At 37.6% G+C, this 21,075-nt stretch overlaps 1 protein-coding gene across 1 annotated transcript in view; it reads right to left on the reverse strand.

Moving 5' to 3' along the window:
* The window catches only part of LOC138005856 (coatomer subunit alpha-like), a 45,732-nt gene that overhangs the window by 13,243 nt on the left and 11,414 nt on the right, over positions 1 to 21,075 (reverse strand). Inside the window, exons 12-23 of the mRNA XM_068852032.1 lie at positions 19,668 to 19,753; positions 18,879 to 19,013; positions 18,499 to 18,578; positions 17,778 to 17,859; positions 17,325 to 17,464; positions 17,022 to 17,107; positions 16,187 to 16,325; positions 4,780 to 4,834; positions 3,970 to 4,077; positions 3,707 to 3,784; positions 3,431 to 3,499; positions 85 to 171 (exon numbers count right to left, since the gene is read on the reverse strand). Coding sequence (XP_068708133.1) covers positions 85 to 171; positions 3,431 to 3,499; positions 3,707 to 3,784; positions 3,970 to 4,077; positions 4,780 to 4,834; positions 16,187 to 16,325; positions 17,022 to 17,107; positions 17,325 to 17,464; positions 17,778 to 17,859; positions 18,499 to 18,578; positions 18,879 to 19,013; positions 19,668 to 19,753 — 1,145 coding nt within the window. The remainder of the gene's footprint in view (positions 1 to 84; positions 172 to 3,430; positions 3,500 to 3,706; positions 3,785 to 3,969; positions 4,078 to 4,779; positions 4,835 to 16,186; positions 16,326 to 17,021; positions 17,108 to 17,324; positions 17,465 to 17,777; positions 17,860 to 18,498; positions 18,579 to 18,878; positions 19,014 to 19,667; positions 19,754 to 21,075) is intronic.

Consider the following 21,075-nt stretch of genomic DNA (forward strand, 5'->3'; position numbering starts at 1 on the left):
ATGAAATAAGACACCATTATAAGAAACTACTGTTAGAGTCATAAACAATCACTTTCAATTTTCATTACAGAAAATTATGATCACCTGGTGGTTTCCTTGTGTCAGGGCAGCAGCCCCCAGTCTTTCCCAACAAGTCTTGTCATCAAGACTGCGAGCAGCTTCAAGGGCAACCTAACAAATAATAAAAAAAATGACTTAATTAAATGGATAAGATTTGTGATGTCTAGAATAATGAAACATTAAAGCAAGTGAATTTCAAGTTTGATTTCTTTTTGCCAAAGAATAATTCTGTTTCTGTAAGTTGTGTATTCCAGAACTACTGTAACCCTTTAAGGAGGCTCGAAAGGGTTTTCAGCTCAGTGCGCGCGTAAGCCACACACTCAATTCTAAAAGCTGCTGCCGTCAGCTCATAATTTAAAATGGGTCACCAGAAACGAACAAATGCCACTAATTTTGCTCACCTTTCTTCTAATTCCTATACATATGGAATATAAATAGACATCTCCTATTCATGAAAACTGCAAAAATTGTACACAAACGTTTTGATGGTAACTTCTGGTCACTTCACACAATGGTCACTTAGCTCCATTCGCACGTGTAATGGAATGAGCGGGTGACACATGAGTAAATGCTGATCTTGTAACTCTCTCATTTTTCCTGATTTTGCAACTTTAATCGTTTATATCGCTGCTTCCGGACGGCAAGTTTTTTTTCATTTTTAGCATGTTCGCTTAGATTAAATTAAAACGCTTGTCTTCCAAATTTAAAAAAATTCTGTAGGTGAAAAAAAAATTAGCAACATCTCAAAAAAATTGATTTTTCTGAAAAACTGACCTACAGATTTTGTTGAATTTTAAATATTTTAGAGATTATTTCTAACAGTATCTGGTTTCACCGTCCCATGTTTTCAAAAAAGGACAATACATCTTGATTTTAAGGCCCCAAGAAATGCCTTGTATCGTTGCCATGGTAACATTATTTTGGAGGAAAATGTGATGGAGAAATCTATGATGAGTACTTAATACCCTCCCCAAATTTCGTCTTGATATGATTACCCTAACTGTATCTAAGGACAGAATATGTTTATTTGTTTGAAAAAAGGAAAAACTATTTCGAGCCTCCTTAAGGCCCCCAACGTGCCACTTACTGTTACAGATTTTACTCTGTCTAATGCCAGACGATTTTATTTGTCACTGGGGGCCCCCTTAGGGCTTATATGGTTAATAACACTATGAAAGCTCTTCAGCAATTCAGATTCAAGAGAGACAGTGCAATACATAAAAATGCCCAGAAATCACACTACAAGTACGATTTCCAGCATTATTATTGTATTCCACCATTGTTATTGTACCCTAAAAATACAAGCTACAATAAGTGACAAAAGTTGTTGAGACACTGAACGGAGAAGACCACAATTAGGAAAAAAGCACCTTAACACTAATAGGAAGAGTTGGTAAAAAGAGTTGGGGGGGGGGGGGGAGGGGGGGTTAGATGGATAGATTTTGGGGAAGGGATTTGTCAGAGATTCCTTAAAAGGGCAGAGTGTCTAAACCCTTTGGGCACTTATTGTAGTTTTCAAGTCACATTTTGTGATTACATATATGTAATTGAAGCCTGGGCGCATAAACATGCCAAGTGATATTTTAGGCTATTTTAGTTAAAAATTTGCATGTAGCCTAAAATTGAACCTAAAGACACTGCCCTTGCCAACTTTAGAATGAATGGGCTGGTGGCTCAGTTGATAATGTATATACAGAAGTGCTTGATAATAAGGGTAGTTTAAACTACAAAAGGTAATTTTTTTAGCACCAATCTTAAATTTATGTTCCTTGTTACTACAATCCTAGACAAAACTGTTGATAAGGTTAGCACTTTTGAAGTCTTCGTTGCTAGTCTCCCCTCCTCCCTCCTTCAATGTTGTGCAAAACTGAATGGTTTCAGTGGGAAATTGTTGAGTTACCTTCCAACATTGAATAGGGGGGAGGGGGGCTATGTAAGAGAAAGTGAAACTATTTCTTGTGAGGTTTAACAGAAGCGGGTTGCAATACAGCTCTGGTGTGGTTCATTTACATAACCTTCCCAACTACTTTTGTCTATAATTGTAGCTTTTCCTCTTGACATCAAACTAGACACTTTTGTGCTTTAAATTTCAAGTAACTATCACTCAAAAACTCATTAATAATTCATGAGCCTCACAGCCTATCAAAACAACGATAAAACGTTGCGTGTATGAACCTTTATACCTGGCCTGGGTTGCTCGAAGCATGGTTAGCGCTAACTAGCGTTAAATGCCATGGAAACCTATAGGTTTTGATACCTCATACCAATGTTAGTGCAAACCAGGCTTCAAGAAACCCGCCGCTGGTGATCTATGATCATTCTGAAAAGCCCGGTGGCAGTTTTGATTTTAGTCCCAGGGGAGTGCGGGGCTGCATATGCAAACAATGGAATTATCGCTTATTCTCAAATGGAACGATCTTTATAAAGATCACTTGTGACCTTTTGATAAAGGTCACTAGTGATCTTTATATAAAATTTTAAGGTCACTACTGATCTTTATAAAATAGTCTTAATCATTTTCATTGAAATTGCAGCCATTACAAGCTTCTGGGCCGATACTTTTACACCTCCTCCCTCCCAACTTCTTTAACAAATGTTGTCAACCAAAAAATTCAACCACTCTGCAGTCATGTTAACAACGTTTGTATCTAGACTTTGGATTTTGTCCCGTTCCACGTCAAACACTGCTTCTTCGTTCAGCCTTGCATTTTGCCACTGTGCGAAAATAATTTATTTAAAGTCCAATCTGAAACAGGGCACTTGACAGTAAAATGTGATGATTTGAATCAACCCACATGCAATCTGCACATGTACATGCGTATGTACACTGATGACTGACCATTGATTGCAAGGTTCTTTCTTAAAAATGAAGAACAAGCCCAGGCAACATCTACAAGTTTGATTCAAGGTTACCAACCAAAATTTAATGATGGCCAATTTTGAGTCAAACCCAAAATTACTCATGGTTAACCCCCTATGTTAACTACATGTATTATTTTAAAATAATTAGGATAGTATGTCCTCTCTCATTGGTCAATAGCTAGGTTTAGATGAGAGTATGTAAACACGCATTTGACATTACAAATTTTGATTGGTTATGTGTTGTCAGACTCTTGTTTTAATTGTCTGGTCAGAAATACGAGCATGTATCAAGAAAATCTGTTTTGATCAAGAAGTAAAAAAACCAACATTTTCCTCCATTTGTCGAATTATTTTTGAGAAATATTTTATAAAAGCAATACAGGACTTTTTTCTGTGTTGACATAGCCTAATCTATTCTATCAACTCCCCCCCGTGTTTAGATGAGGCTATGTAAATGGAAAAAGTCCTATTGCTTAATTGGAAGAAACAAAGCCTTCTCTTAACCAACCTCAATGTTCCCACATTCTAAGGCCAATCCAAACCTGGTTTTCTCATCTTTGACAAAATGCAAGGCAACCTACAACAAGGTAAAGAGACCACAAAAATTAAAATTCTAATGTTTTTGTTGTTGTTGTTGTGGTTGTCTTCACAAATTAATACTGACTGCTTAATTGAAATGGACACAACACTGTAAATAAATATCGTTATGCTAATCACTGCAAAATGTTATAGATGGAGAATACCTCATTAACCTTGAAAAAGGCAAACAGGTTCTAATAATTACCTCTGGATAACCCTTCTTCTGCAGATAAGAGATAATTGACTGTCCCACAAGTTTAGCATTTCGCACCATATGGAGAACCTACAGATAGCAAGAGAAGTAGTTCCTTAGAATACAATTTTCAATATTTATACGCATGAATGGATTTCAAGTCTGGTAAAATGAATCAAGCAATGACAATAATATGTTTTCAGAAAGTACTCCATGGTCACTCCACTGATGTCAAGTTGCACATTCAATCAAAAAATGCCACAGTATTTGCTCACCTCATCATACTTGCGGTTTATGAGGGAAAGTTTAAATTTAAACTCTGTTGGATCAATTTCAAGAACCCTTGTTTTGCATTCTCTGTCAAGACAATAGACACTGCTTCCCTGTGAAATTAAAACAAAACAGATGACACAAAAAGATAAATTTTCCATTTCAAATTAAGTCATTATTTGAAGGAGGCCAAAATTCTTGATGAAACTCTTTCTGAAACAGCTAAATTTAATAAACTGCAACTTGAGTTTCCAGTAATCTAGGATTAGTTTAATCAGGCTTTGAAACACTTGAGCCAGGTGAGTGAAGCTCTGTTGTCCACTACGGCCAGCTTATTATCCAAGTCCAACTGGCCATGCCAGTGACTCACATATTGATATCTTATTGAACAAAATGATATATAAAATGAATCATATAATGAACTGCAGATATGAAATAAAGTGAAGCTATAATGCCTGCAGTCATCACAGTTATGAACGCAATTGTGTAGAGAAGCCTTAAAATTTCTGGACTTCAACAGGGTTTGAACCTGTGACCTCGCAAAGCTGGAGCTGGTCATTTGAAGCTATGACCAGCTGCCAACATCAGCGGCTTCATAGCTCAGTTGATTTGAGCATCGCACCAGAATCGCAAAGGTTACAGGTTCAAACCCCCTAGAAGTCCCGAATTTTTCAGGCTCCTCTATGCAATTGCAGGACTATTGCGTTCATAACTGTGAGGATCATAGCTTCACTTGATGATATCTTGTTAATAGACTCAGGCTTAATTAATACAATCCAGACAGTCTTCCAGGCAAATAAGCTAATCATGGGTACCTTGACTCTTGTAATGTAAATAGGCAGGTCAAGAGTGCGAATGATTCCATGATCACTAAAAACACAAACAACCATAAATCATTTGGACTGAAACATACATGTATTCAGGAATAATTTTCCATTTTACACAGGAAAAAATCCCCAGTTCCCAAGATTGGTAAATATTTGGTATACAGGTTTTACCAATCAAAAACCAATATTTTACCAATGACATATCTACTGAAAGCTGGAACGGCTGTTGCTTGTCTTGGGAAATTTGATTTTCCCAAAATAAGCACTGTTTAAAGTGGTTTTATCTTGGTAAACAATGATGGACTGCAAAACCACATTCCCAAACTTGGAAAGACCTTGGAAAGTTATGTTTGAAATTGGGAATTTATTGGTAAGATAAGGATTTGCAAGTCTGACAACAAACCTTTTTAAGTCCAAATCCCACATTTTTAAGCTTTTATTTCATTTGGGAAAATCTTGGTATCTTTCATATGAGGAAAAGCTAAAATATCCAAATGTAGGATATTTTTAGCTTAACTAGGTATTTTTTTGGGAAAATCCTGGTAACTCTCACACATGGAAAAATGAACAACACAATTTTTGGTTTACAGGTGTAAATAGTATTTATTTGGGGAAACTTGGTACAAGAATGATTTCATTAGGAAAGGAAAGGAAAGGAACTTTATTTAAGTGTCTAGTCGTTCTAGCGCTGGAGCGCTAATTGGGGACACTGTAAATTGAAATGAACAATGAAAGTAAATCAAGTCAAATGTTGGTTTTTGAGGAGAGGGGAAACCGGAGTACCCGGAGGAAACCTCTCGGTGCAGAGTAGAGAACCAACAAACTCAACCCACATATGACGCCGAGTCCGGGAATCGAACCCGGGCCACATTGGTGGGAGGCGAGTGCTCTCACCACTGCGCTATCCCTGCACCCCAAGGGAAAATCTTGGTATTTGCAACATGTGAGAATGAACGAAATATCATGCAAAAGCCAATTTTTTTTAGTTGGGAAAACCTTAGCACCCTTTCTGAAAAAATGTCACACTTAATTTTCCTGTGGTAAAATGTTTTAAATAAGAGATAAGTTTATGGCAATCAAGTCGGAGCAAAAGGCCTGAAAAAAAAAACACCACTTGGGAAAAAGCTGGTAGGGCATGATTTGGAGAATCCTAGTATCCGATATGTGTGAAACACGTGAAAACGTGAATGTGGCGTATCCTATGTTTATTGTTTATGTCTTGTTGGGAGCATTTTGGTATCCAGCCCTTGTTAAAATGGCACTTGAATTTTGTATGATAAATTATGCTTAAAGTTGGGAGTTTATTGGTAGGTTACAGTGACAATGCTTCTCCAAAATCCCAAACTTGAGATGTACTTGGTAAGTTGCACATTTACAGTCTGTAAAACAGCATAGACAAAATGTGGAGTTTTGGGACCCTGAAGTTTGTCAAATAAACACTGTTAATAAAAATTAGTGCTCAGATAAACTCTAGCCCCTAGCATTACTTTGGTTTTCTTTACTAGGTTTTTTTTTTGGGGGGGGGGGGGGGGAAGGGGAGGCTTCTCAAAATCATGCTTAAATGAGGACACTGCCTCTTTAATAAGAATGTGGTGCACTAGATAGTTTCTTTTTCTGCGACTCTCTGGCAAAGTTAGACCTTTAATTCCCATACACCAGTTGTCAGCCAGGTGCCTTCAACAATCTTTGTTATGCTGTCCCAATGTACTTTGTGGATATTGGAGCTTTCTTTTACAAATTTGTTGCCTCCAGGCCATCTAGGATGTTCTTTTAAAAACAGGACTCCTACTGTTTTGTCACCATCTTGAACAGAAATGATTTTGCCAATCCACTGAACATCATCTTCTCCTAGCACTTGTACCATATCGTTCTTCTCTGGATAGAATGGGACAACTACAACTTGCCTTTGAGGAGGTAAACACGGCATCTGAAAGTCTATCAAAACATGTTGTCCAGGACAGGAGTTATCTGGATATAAAATAACCTTTCTCAATACGTCAATGGCATTTATCATCTTGATGGTTGGAGACAAATGCAGGTACTGGGATTGAGTTCCAGGATGATACTTCAATTGTCCATTTTCATCGGTTGCATGCTCATACAACTGAATCTCTGAAAAGATATAGCTATGTTGTACTCCATCATCACCGTTAATTATAACAGAATGAATAGCCATTATTCTTCCTGTTCTTTCCTCACCATACAAACGACAAATGACATTTTCACCTTTTCTGCAAAGGTCATGAGGATCACTGGGAGCTTTTCCAGGCTTTAGAAAGCTTCTGCATAGTCGGGTTACACATGGCAAGGAGGAGTACTCAATATCTTCAATGCGAGAACTGATATCGCGCCAAATTTCGTGTCTCTGTGACTCGGAAATTTCCTGAAATTTGTTCTTTGTACTTCCAATCAATATGCCATCTTCAACACCGTTCACATTTGTGTTACTTGCATAGGCAATAAAGGCAATACCCTTTTGTAACGAAGAGACTTGTTTCAAATTGATGGCTGAATCAAGTTCCTTTTGCGTAAGGGTTGGACTGTTTTTCTTTTGCACAATGTCCAAATTCTGAAGAACTTCCCTTCTTACTTCGTTATCACTGTAAGTCTTCTCAATGTTGCGGTGATTTGTTGACTGGTTAACATATCGCTTCACAGCCCTTTCTAAGTCAAAAACCCAGTAGTTATCTGGTGATGAAAAGCGACTTATATCATCTGCTACATGTACTAAATTGTGCTCAGTTATAACACAAGCATCTAAGCCAAATGTCTCTTCTACCATAATGTTGTGACGCCAAGCCAAATTTCTGAACAGTTCAATGTCTTTCTCTTTCCAGCCATGTGTGCGACAGACATTAAAAACCATTTGAACCATCTGTACCAGGAGTTTCCAACAGTGAAACTCGTCTGCAGGCATTTGGTCACTCAAAATTACCTCAGAGGCTGGAAAGGCAAATTTCTGATAATCCTCAGCTTTCCAGTACCCAAGACGTGAAGTAATTCCACTTGGATAGCGAGATGCCCTCATTTCTGCAGTCCAGGGGAATGAAGAAAGCCTTGATTCAATGGCATCTTTATTCACATTACCATTTTCGAGCCAGCGAAGCAATTGCTTTTTAACTGGATTCATGGGCAAGTTGTGCATTAAATCAATAGGGGTGTCAAACAACACATCAAAACCATAAAGATTGTAGAGAGTTACAAGTTTACTTAGACCAGTAAACCCACTGTCTCTGGAAACTCTGTTCCATGCTGTTCCCTCTTCCTCGTCTGCTTTCTTCATTAGAGGAATTGATTCATCCAAACTTTTACTTGCCCAGTTGTGTCTTGCATGGTACCTACAATTTCCATAGTAATAATGTGGTAATCCAGGCTCCAAAGGTATGCCACAAACATGACAACGCCGGCAAGCTTTCTTCCCAGTACGTTTTACTTTTGTGACTTCGCACTGTCCTGGGTGATCACCTGTCCATAGAAGGATAAGATGGCGTATGACTGCTTTCCCTTTCTGTATATCAAAGTCAGGAAAATCAGCAATGTATTCAACTTCAATTCCATCAATGAAGCCATACACAATTTCGTCAATTAAAGGGGTCAGAAAAGGGTCCAGGAACTCAGGGGTTTCATCTGGGGTTTTGTAACAGGGCACAAATCCCACTACAAAAACTTGATCAGCATGATTTCGTTTGCTTTTAGACATGTTTGCAATCTTCACATCAATTACTCCAGTGCTATGACCACCAGAAGTTCCAAAGGGGCTAAACCCATCCCAGTGAGCAATGTAGACAATATTTCTGGGATCTCCACTTGAATATTTTGGAGCATGGTTGAACACATTTCGACAAGAAGGACAAACAATGTCAACTGTGTCATCTTGAAGAACATCATAAGACGCAATATCTGGTGCAGAAATTATTGTAGTTTGCTTTAACTGTTTGCAGTGTGGACATATGGCTGGCTGTAACCATTCCATTTCTTTATCAAAAAACCAAGAGTACTGAGAGAATCGTGTGCCATCCCACAGCTCCTTTTTAATAGGCCAGCCCTGAGTTTGACCTCTTTCATTAGTGTAAAACCAGTGGTCCTTTTCTCTCCAGTGATCAAGCATATCACTACACATAACTGGATTTCCATACCACCTTTTCACTTTGGTTGAAAGCCCCATGTAGTAATAATCAATAGTACCGGGTTCTCCACAGTGCTTGCATTTCCCTGAAGAAGACTCCATTATGTCCCACTCCCTTGCATGTTGGTCACTCATACAGATGTAATAATGCTTTGGTGATTCATATCCAACCTTTCTCAAAATGACCTCAGTTTCTGACCAAGAGGTTGGCCATATATCCCTCAGTCTCTCATCAGTTATAACAAAATCCTTTGCCCATTTTAGCCACTCTTCAAATGACTTTATAGAATCTCCTTGTTGATGTTTCATAGGTAATGCATTAAGTATGGCCTCAACAACTTTTTGTTCCCAGTCTTCTTCACTTGTCTGTGTCCCTCTCTCACAGACATGGTCTTGTGATATATTGTGGGAATCATCATCATCTGTGATATCATCGTCACCATGGTTATTATCACTGGGAGAAGGTGGTGTCCTATCAACTTCAGAATTATCATCCTCAATAAAAACTGTAGGTCAATATTAAAAATTAATGTTAAAAGATGGTTTAACATTGTCATTTTGTTTCTAGCCTGTCCCCGGCATTGCGATAGTCGGGAGCAGTGCAAAGTAAAGCAAACTGCAGTATTTTCTGAGCATCTTTTCTCAGTGTTATATAGGTGTACTGCTGTACCTAAAACCTAAAAAAAGTTTAAATGGACAATTTTAACTACAATATTTGTATGGGAACTCTAAAAATTGGGGACCAACAAGGGGTGTGGATAATACATGTAAAAGCAATTTCCCAATAGATGGGTTCATGCTTGTGAGTGCATGATGGGTAATCTGGGCAAAACTGGGAGAAATTCTAGAATTTGTATGGAAATTCAAAGTTAAACAAGTCTTCCTTAACTGATGCATGTAAGAGTCTCTCCAGTTGTAAAACCCTTACACAACCCTGTAGGATTAATTTGGAGACTGTAGGTATCATTTGAAATTGCATTCTTGGATGTGCTCTTCTCAGTGTATTCTCTGTAATTTTTCACTGCAGCCGAACTACAGTGAACATATGGGATAATTAAGTTTCACAAAAAGCGTAAAGGACTTCTGTGCACTACAGATTTTGTGTGTTGTGCCTTTGAATTGAGTTTGGCTTGTCAAAAAGAAAGTCCCAAATGTATCAGTTCAGGAAGAGCTATTAAGTATTTAGCTTTGAATTTCCTTACAAACTCTTAAATTGCCCGCCATTTTGCCCTGATTACCCATCATGCCCTCCAAAGCATCAACCCGTCTATTTTAAAAAACACTTTCTACCTGAGATCGATGTCTCCCTTTGATTGTTACCCAATAATCTTTTGTATAATACTGTCATAGCTTTCCATTCACGATTTGTACCAATTTTACATTTCATGGAAGTTTATATTTGATTTTTTTCACACATTCATACAAATACTGCATGCGTGCTGTGCACGTGCTTACGGGAAACAACAAAAAACTCAGCAACGAGCTAAAATGCATAAACTGATGTGCAGCTACCTGGCAGATCAAAATTATGTTGTGTGATTTGAAACTCCTCTCCATTTCTTTCGCTAGCTGTCGCTTGCACTGAGACATCGTTGTTTTCCCGATCGGCTTGTCGGTGGTTCTGATATGTTGAACGAGAAACTGCTTTTCCATTACACTTGTAAATCTTGCAAAAGCAATGAGCATGACGATAATCACGAGCACCACAGCAACACGAGGATGTTGCAGGCATATAAAATGTGGATATGTACAAAAGGTTTTTTAATTGATTGAAGATTACATCGGCTATTTCCCCTCCCCCAAAAAAAACTGAGCGCATGAACAATTCGGTCTCAGAGCACACAAATCTTTGGCCAGCATTGGACCAACATTGGACCATTTCCTAGCCCTCCTCGGCCTCTCTTTACGCGCGGGCCGCAGCCAATTCATTTCAATTTTGCTTCCACAATCACCGCAGGATGTGGAGAATTTTACTGCGATAAAATCCATGTATGGGTCAGAACAGAATTGCTCTGCATACATTTTGATGGCCTAAAAGTTACGTTCGATAAATGGCCAATTCCGCTCTGAACATTTCGAGCCATGCTTATTGACAGAGCCTTGGAACATTTTGAAGATTCAAACTGCCTTTTTGTGCCAGAGGAACTAAACAGGTTTAAAAATCAGGCAAGGAAAATTGCAAGCTTGTTGCGTAGAAGATGTCGACTTTTCAAAAAAGTTGATTCAGAGCACCCGACAGAAGTGACAAATCTACGTATTGTTGAGTGGGATGACGAAATCTACCTCTCCCTCGGTGACTGGGATGGTGGATATGACACAGAGCTTGTTTCAACTGACGATTCCGACGAAGATGAAATTGATAGCTGGCTAGGCTGGCTACTTGAAGGTAAGAGAATACTTTGACTTTTTTGTAACAAAACAATTTTGTTCCCGGGAAATATTTAGCGAACGTTAAGCTGCATCACCGGGACATTAATTCCTGGAAATTCTACTTAGAAAGTTGGAAATTCCGTTCAGCATGGCTCCCATTTGTATTCGCTAATTACAGTTCAATTTCTGGTAAAACTGTAAATTTATCTTCCACATCGCCACCAGTTTATTTAGGGTTTTTTGTCGAATGTAGAGCACTTCCAGTCGAGCAAAATAATATTGGATTGCTCTCTGAACAATAACATCCCATCACATACTCTTCCAGCCTCGGTTTCATTTTGGCGCGCAATCGTTCGCATAAAGGCAACATGGCTTCTTGCGGGAAAAGAGATTCACGATCTTCGTCTGCTTCCTCCTCGCCCAAAAGTTCTTCAAGTGAGGACAAAAGTATTGAAGGTATGTCGCAGTGTAAACCAGGCATTATCCAGTTAATGGTTCCCATTATTTTCCCTTTTACCGACCGAAAAGATCAGTCTGAGCGAACTCAAAATTTAACCTTTAAGCTTAAATCATAAAATTTGATCTGAACTCGCAGAGCAGCTCTATTGCATAAACGGAGTTAAAATGTTATCCGTCGCTTGAACTAACCTCAAGATAAGCTAAAATTTAACTTGTTATTTTCAGAATGGGACACAGATGATGTAGCTTTTTGGTTGGAAAAGAACGGTTTAAACACCTTCACACAGGGTTTCAGAGGTAAAGGATTAACATGTTACGTTGATTTTCATAATTACATTCAATGAAATAAATGCAAGGAAACAAATATTTTTTTAAATATACACTTTAGTTGACCATGCTGTTCCAAGAAAGCTTGAGGAAATTCTCGGAAAGATGACAGCGTGACTGAACGCCACTCTTTTGTTGACCTTCTTCGAAGTACAATTCTCTGCTCCAGTCTAGATCTGTCCACAAGGCATTATAAAATTATAGCCTTGCGATAGTTCTTTATAATGTCTTTCCATTTTTGAAACTAAAAAGGTGTGTTCTATTTTCAAGAACAACAAAAGACTGCCTTAAAGGCTTGAGCATAAAGACGCGTTGGCCTTCATTAGCGCTTTGAGTAAGCAAGGGTGTGCTTTTTTCTCCAAGTGGCTGTTCGTACGGGATTGGCTGTACAAGACTTGTATGGAATTGTGAGCCTGTGGGCTTGAGAACCCCACCCCCCCCCCCACCCCCCAAACAAAGCCACATGTTCACTCATACTGCTGGACAGCTTGCTCCCAGGTTTTTTCCCCCAGGTGACATGGGAGTTGATGGATTTTAGAGCTTTTCAGGGTCTCAAGACACTTAATAGGTTAACTTTAGACAACTACACTTCACTCAATACAAGTCATATTCTCCTGTAGATCAGAAAATTGATGGATTGTGCCTCATGGAAGGCTTATCAGAAAACGAGCTCCAACTGTGCCAAGTTCGCACAGTTGGAGAAAAGAGGACACTACAAAGGAAAATTTCAGAATTAGTCGGTAAGCAACAAGCATAACCTCTCTGTAAATCTTTTTTCCATTAATCTTTAGATGTTCTTAAATTGCTACTTTTTTTTGCAATATCTATCATTTCAGGTCATTCTAAACTAAAAGTGCCAAAGCTAACTAAAAAAAGTATAAAACCCCTGGCACCTGAACAAAAGGAGGATTTGCTTCGAAGGTACATAGTTGACAAGTTCTTCCTGTACGTAACCAGAAAATCATGAGCTTTTTCTTTTGTAATTTGTGTACTTAACAAATATTTCTTCACGACTTGCGTATCATGAATTTATTTTCTTACATAAATCCTACAAAGTACTTAAAATGTTTGTCATTTTTCTTTAATTGGCAACGCCCTGACAATTCAAGATGAGAAATTTCTGGTTATTTGAACTAAAAGACTTTTAAAGTAATGTTTTCTTTTTACTGCCATACTATTAATTTTTGCTTGCAGAAAAAAACAGGTGCATCGAAAGACAGTGCTCAAGTTTCCTGGGAACAAAATACCCATCATAAGAGGGAATCCAGAGGCCAAACGCAAAATAGAAGAGTTGGTGGATGATTGCAGGCAACTGATTAATCCTGATTTAGGCTATGATGAAGGTAAGGAGCTAGTTGTCACAATAATACATACACGGTATGTTGTGTGAATGTCACTTTTGTTTTTACATATATGTTATGGCAGAAGCAAAGCAACAGCCTGGCAAGCAGGATGTTCATTAGACATCGGAGATCAGAGAATTCTCTGGCTCTGGCTTTCATACACATGTATTACTTTTCCTGTTACTTTACACTATTCTCCTGCTACTACAATTCTTAATGAAAACCCTGGTATAACAACTAAACAACTGTAAGACACTAGGTGAAGCAATTCTCTCTAAGACATATGCGAGACTCATCTTAATAAGGTTGTCACATCTAATTCCTCAGTTAAGCACTGATGTGAAGTATTTCTTATTGTAGATGAACTCAGGCGTCATCTTCGAGCAATATTAGATGAAAGAAGACGAATGGTCAAAGAGGGATACAATTATGAAGTATGTGGTAGTATTGTATGTCTTGCATGCAAATATTTCATTATTTAGTATTGACTTTGGGCGAAATGAGGCAAATTCTGCATGATAATTGGCTGCCTAAGGAGGAGGAGGAGAGGAGAGAAACTGCATTATATACAAAAAAAGGTATTAAATCATTGGCATTATTAAAAACTAAAATATAGAAAGCCCAAGAATGATAATGTATATAAAACAATTATGAATCTTTTTGTTTGCTTTTTTGTTTCAAAGGAAAAGAGCTCAACTGATGAATCAAAGGAAAAAAGCTCAAATGATGAAATTTCATGCAATGAAGAATTCAACAGTGATCATGAAAAGTCATCAGCTGATGTTTCAGAGCTTCTTGAAGAGCCAGCAGAGCTACCAGGTGAGTAACATAAGGACAACATGATAACTACAGTTTTTACAAGATAAAATTCAATCACCATCCAAGGAGAATTTCCACCACCCATACTCATCCCATCAGTGCAGATGTAATTTGCATCTTAGGATCTTGGGGAAAAGGATGCTTTATAAATAAATAAATTAATAAATGCACACACACAGACAAAGAATGATGCATTTCCTTTTGTTGTGAAAAGGCTCACCACATCTTTTTGTTACTTAATTGCAGGAGGTGCTGACTCAGTGCCATTGTCAACAGCAGAGACTATCATCCTTGTTTACTTTGGCAAAGGATACACTAAAGAAGTTAAAAAGGATAAACATCTGATCCCCCTTTGCAGGGAGTTTCAATTAAAGAACATTAAATCAAAAGAAAAAAATGATTTGATTATGCTTCTTGCAAAGCAGTTGCTAACAAGAAAAAAGGTTACTTTGGAAAAAAATGCAGACTTCTATTGTTTACATCGGGATTCCGTAATAGTACAGTAACCTTAATCTACACGATCATCATTGTTTGTGACTCTGTTCAACTAAGGGTTGCAAGGAAGTTATTGTTTGCATAGGGATTCTGTAACAGTACAGTAACTGCAATCTACACAATGACCAACATAAGTTACGTTGTTTTACGTTTGAAGTTGAAAATGCAACCACTGTAGCCAGGGCTAATAATAGGCACAAGTGAGTGCTTCTCATTACAGAACAAAGCTAAAATTTGAGCTTTTTTATTTGTTCATTACAAGTGCTTTACAACTTAACTATAACCTTGGATAGAGATTGATGTTCAACCAGTTCTGCTCCTCAGTGGGATTGCTTTTTTTAATTCAGATGTCCCCTAGGCCTGTTGTAGTAGTCACATTGTAAGCTATTTAATAGTTGATGTTGGTTCATATACACAAAACTCAAGTATTTTGCTTTTAAGTCATTTTTATTGCTGCCTTTTATCACCTTTACAACCATCCTGGTAGGTTTCCAAATATATTAAATTGAGTTCATTTTTCTGACAGGCCCTGGTGATAGCTAATAAAATACTTTGAATTAAATATTCTTGTGTTTATAAGTTTGTTTGGTTTACATTATCTGTGTGTGTTTTGAGTAGGTAAAAAAAATTACCAAGTTATTTCTAATTTGTGAAATCTTTGGTAATTTCAAATTCCAAAAACAAATAAACTTGGGATGGCTCAATTTTACAAAGTTTGGGATTTTATTGGAATTTATGCAATCTACCAAGAATAAAACAAGTTTTTACCAAGTTTACAAACAGAGGACTTCTCCCCTCAATTATTGGTATTTTCTTGGTAAAACATTTTCCAACTTCTTTGAAGTCCCAAGTAGAATTAAACTTGGGATGGCTTGATTTTACCAAGTTTGGGATTTTAATGGAATTTATAATATTTACCAAGGAAAAAAAAAATTTACCAAGTCTGGGAATAGAGAATTCTTCCCATCGATTATTGGTATTTTCTTGGTATATCAAATTACCAATTCCTGGGAAATCTTTGGTAATTTTAAATTCCCAAGAACAAATAAACTTGGGACAAACTTGGGATGGCTCGATTTTACCAAGTTTGGGATTTTATTGGGATTTACATTATTTACCAAGAAAAAACCCAATGGTTACCAAGTATGGGATTTGGGGATTTTTTCCTGTGTTAGTCAATAACTGTGAATACAAGCATGCATAAAAACAATTCAAATGGCCTGCTTGTCAAGAAATTTAATAAAGATTCTGCTAGTCATGTTAGTTTCATGAATTAATGAGTAACAAAATTTGGGTGTGTCTTCACTTGTCATGTGCTCTCTTCCATTCATTAAGAGGTGACTTGAAGTAATGGTCATCAACAGAAACTTGTTTGAAATACTTGTATCCATTATGCATAACTGAAGCAGGTCTTTTGACTCTACCTGTAATCTGCATGTAATAGTATGAAACTTACCCATTAGTTAATGCATATTTTATATGGTTGCTTGTGGTGTACACGAATACTCCATTTTCCTCCCATGCTCCACTCTTCACACGGATGTTTTCATGGATGGTGCACAAGCACTCCAACTTCCTGTTGCATATGGCAACAACTGTACACAAACATAATCGGAAAGTGTTTCAATCAATGTCCGATGTACAATATTGCTTAGATATGACTTTTAATTCACAAGCAGAAGTAACCATGGTTTGGATACATTTAATGCTCCACAGACAAACTACATGTTGAAAAGCACGGATGTAAATGTAGCTAAGAATAAATTCATCCAGTTGAAGGTTCCATTGAGGCAGTAAGTCTGTGCTCTGATCATTGAAGGGACCTGGCAACAGGATTTTTCTCAGTGTCTCGCAACACCCGCCATTCTTCAAGATAGCAAATAAGGGGAAAGATAAGGCACGCACAACAGTATGTACAACGCTTCTATTTCACTTCCAGTATCGATAAATTCTTAGACCAGTGATAGTTCCGTATACTAACAGATGTTCAATAAATTTCTTTTGTTAACACATCGAATGCCTAAAACTTTGCAGAGAATGATTTGTGATCTTCTCAGTCACTTCTATCAATGACCAAAATTCAGCCGACGTTTAACCCCTTTCTCAAGTGGTGATTTTCACCGGCAGCTGGTGACAGCCCAGAAACAGGCACCACAAAATTCTTAGTTTTCACTTTTTTAACTTTCACTTAACTAAGCATCATTGCAAATTTGAAGGAATTACAGAAAGAGAGCTTGTATTTTCTGATTCTCAAGCTAAGTACACAAACTAACATTCCCCTTTCAACTTACCATGTTTTCCTAACAATGCAACATAGGCCATGTCAGCAGACCAAACCACATAACGAACCTTGTTTACTTTGACAGTTGCCAAGGTCCTGCAAAGAAATAGAGATACAAGCGACTGAGAGATTTTGTAAAACAGGTTTGAATGATGCATGAAGGATTCAAAGAACTATTAATTTTTTCAATAATCTCCAAAGTGGTTGTCTTTTACTTTGCCCTTGTTTTCTAGACTTGTTACAGTCATACAGGACTTGTAAAGCTGATACGAACATACCCAGGGAGATCACCAGATACGGCAATATCACAAACCTCTTCTGTTGTACATCAAACAGGGTAACACAGTCTGTATCCCTCAACAGCAAGCTGCCAGTACCAGCATAAAATATCATATCACAGGAAGGAGTCTGAACCTTCTTTGTCACTTCATTCTTTAGATTCTTGATTAACAGCTAATCCAGAGATGCAAAATTAGATTAAAATTCAGGTCAATTCAAGTTTCTGTCAGTAAAAATCCCTATTAATTGCATACTATCTCCATGATAACGATACCAGGACTGAGCGGAGTGTTTCCTAGCTCTATTCACTTAATGTCTTAGAAGTTTTTAATCAATAGATTGAAGGAAAAAGTGAGAAATCATTAATGTTACAGTTTAACAAAGCAAGCTTGATGACACATCCAATTGAATGGCATGATGTACTGTACACAACTGTTCAATTTCAAGGTGATTTGCACCAATTATCAGATAACTCATAAAGTCTTACATTGTGTGTCCTATCAAGGACAGCAAATCGATTGCGAGCAACCCATATGGCTGTTAATCCTGATGCCCTTTGCCTTCTGACACTAGAAAAAAAATAATTGTCAAAAGTAGCACACTGTAATTATGTAAATGAATAAACTCTAATGCAACTCATGCAAGCTGAAGAATTAATTGTCTGAACACTCATGGATTAAACTTTAACAGCATTTATGCATGATAAAAGCCAAAGCATAACGGTTCTCAGTGGTTCACTTGTAATGGGTCCTGAGGAGCAACCACTTATGAAACCTCAAATATCAATCTGCTTTGTCACCAAATGTTAGCAAGCTTGCCTCTCGTAACTTCTACTCACAATACTTTCAAGTCCTTTTCAGCCTCTTTGGTAACACAGCCTTAACCCTTTTGCTCCTACTGTAGGAGTGAGACTTAAAGATTTTACTCTGTCTAATGCCACACAATTTTAACTTGTTAATAGGGGCCAGTTCAGGTGTGAAAGGATTATTATTATCGTTGTTGTTGTTGTTGTTGTGGGTGTAAATGTCAGGATTCACTCTGACTAGTCAGAGAAGTGCATGGCTGGTAGGCTAAGGTGATTTCCCATGGTTACCTAATTTTACAAGAAATGGGGTGGGTCTTTCTAGTTGCTTGCCCCCCTCAGCTTAAAACACCAACTCGCACAACTTTAAGGCAAACAGCAAACTAATCATGACTAGTAACTTCACACACCCTCTGGATTACTGCTGTCAATCTCCTTGGGAACAGCATGAAGCTCATAAACACAGTTTTCCGGGTTACTTGCATTCTGTCAATGTAACAAAAAGTACAGAAGAAAGGTCAACATTTTCTACACAATTAAGGCAGCTAAGTAGATTGCTCATCATGATGCAAATTCAGACATGGAACTAGAGCAGAAGTAACCCCATTCTTTTGCAATAATTCAGAACTGATTCAAAGGGAAATGGAGCAATATAGGCAGGAGGCCTGTACACTTCTATTCTTACTAGCAGTTATCTCTTCATGCCCTGAGGAGTTTTCATAACACTGATTATTATCATCATCATCATCATCATCATCATCATAAATTATAGGTCTCAAGTCTTACTGTACAGAGAAGGACACAGTTTTCGGCAGGATTGTAGGACATGCTGTACACAGGAGTACGGGATGAATTTCTCCTGAACTGCATGACTGCTACGTCCTTGGAAGTTCCAAACTCGTACATCCTCAGATATCGCTCCTACAACAAAATTTAAACATACGAAATATAGCATAATAAAATAATTGTAATAATATTATTAATAACCAGGACTATCAATATTGTTTCATAAACCAGTTACCTTGCTAGCATGTATTAAGTGGAAGGAGGGCTTCTGCTATGTACAGCCAAACCCAATGTTGTGGCTCACAGATTCCCACAACCAAGACATGAGCCCCAATTAAGCCTTTCACCAAATTCCCCCATTTTATAAAGAAGGTAGGGTGGGGAGAGGGAACACTTTAAAACAACTGCTACAAAAAACAACATTCAGATCCAGCCATAACATAACATAACATAACAGTCTTTGAAGAATGGTACTATCAGCATTGGACCAGACAAAAGATGCATGACTGGTTTTATACCATTGGGTTGCCTGTTAGACGCATCCCACCGAATTATTGTTATCTTAAGTTTGAAAGGATCAACAGGTCTTTAAAAACTTCAATTAAGGGAAAAAGTAGCAGACGTCACTGAGTAAAGTACAATGTAGCTAACGCTTTTCTTCAGCTGGCAGTACTTATTGGAACCACTGACATCTGAAAGTTCTATGAGAGCAGGCCTGCACATGGGGGAATGACAGCTGACCAGATCAATCTGCTTATGTAAATAATTAAAATTAGACCCAGAACTAACCTTTGTGTAGTACAGTGTGTTTCCATGGACGGCATAAGCTGGCCTCTCTCTCTCCAACTTGAACACAATCATTCCGCTATCATGACCTGAAAGAAAACAACTCAGACTATTGAGAAATGAAGTTTTTTTATAAGCAATTATAACAAAATCATCAATTGAATACATTTTCAAGTATTAATAATACTTATTATTATTATTATCTCGCAGTATAAAACTTTCGAATGCTGTCCACATTATGAGTAGTATAGGGCGCATAACGTAACCTACACCACTCGAGAAGCTACAATTAGAAGTAAAAAAATTAGGTACGGAACCTAGTCCCGCTCTCGCATTCCTCCCGTTTAGTGATTGCTCTTCAAGATCTGCCATAGTGTCGGTTTAGCGTACTTCACTTTCAACTTCTAATCGTATAAATCCGCTCTCGGTCGTCTCCTTGTTAGATAAACAAGATGCAAAGTACTCAGAAGAACTTAAGAATATGCCCAGACGCTTCGAGCTTGGCTTGCTTTCGTTTAGACAGGGCTACGAAATATAATTATGGAGCTACTTCAAAGCACAGCTTTCTCTTATTATTATTATTATTATTATTATTATTATTACTATTATTATTATTATTATTATCATTATTATTATTATTATTATTATTATTATTATTATTATTATAGTTTAAAGTGCTATTACTTGCTTCTTTCAGTCTCCCTGAACCAGGGCCAATCCTTGGTCCTGAACCAGGGGACTTTTTTATTTGATGGACAGAAACCTTCTCAGTATGTGCACTGTTCCTAGGAGGACGATCTTTTGCAGCTCATTAATGTTCCAGGGATCTTTCCTAAGTTCTAGTCCATTTCCTCTCTAATACCGTAGTTATTCGGTTATAAGGCGCACGGTTTTTTTCAAGAAAAATCTGTCTTTGGGTGGCGAGTTGGTGCTAAAATTGGGGTGCGTCTTATAGCCAAGTATTTTCGCGCAACAAAATCTTACGATCACAATTTGAGAAGAACTTGCAGTTTAAACAACACAAGAAAAGGACACTAGTTGTCAATTTAAAAAAAGAATAGCGCTTTTAGAGACCTTTAGAACACTAAACGACATCAAGAGAAAAGGAAACAAACGGAAATTTAAGTGTATGCGTTGTATGTTATGATTTTCAGGTGTCAACTTTTAGCTTTTGTTTTTGCGTATATCATTAAACGTGTGACTTTTTCACTTTGTTTACGTTAACAAAAAGAGTTCGCATGCCAACTGTGTAAGGATAATTGTTCTCAAACCCTTTTGATAACTCTCAATTTAAAGGTGCGTCTTATAACCGAGTATTTTCGCGTAATTTTCAGTTTGAGAACTTAGCTTGATGAAATTGCAAAGTTTGGGGTGCGTCTTATAACCGAATAACTACGGTAAGTCCCTGCGC

Source organism: Montipora foliosa, chromosome 6 (assembly GCF_036669935.1).
Source record: "Montipora foliosa isolate CH-2021 chromosome 6, ASM3666993v2, whole genome shotgun sequence".
In the NCBI taxonomy this organism is placed as follows: Eukaryota; Metazoa; Cnidaria; class Anthozoa; order Scleractinia; family Acroporidae; genus Montipora; species Montipora foliosa.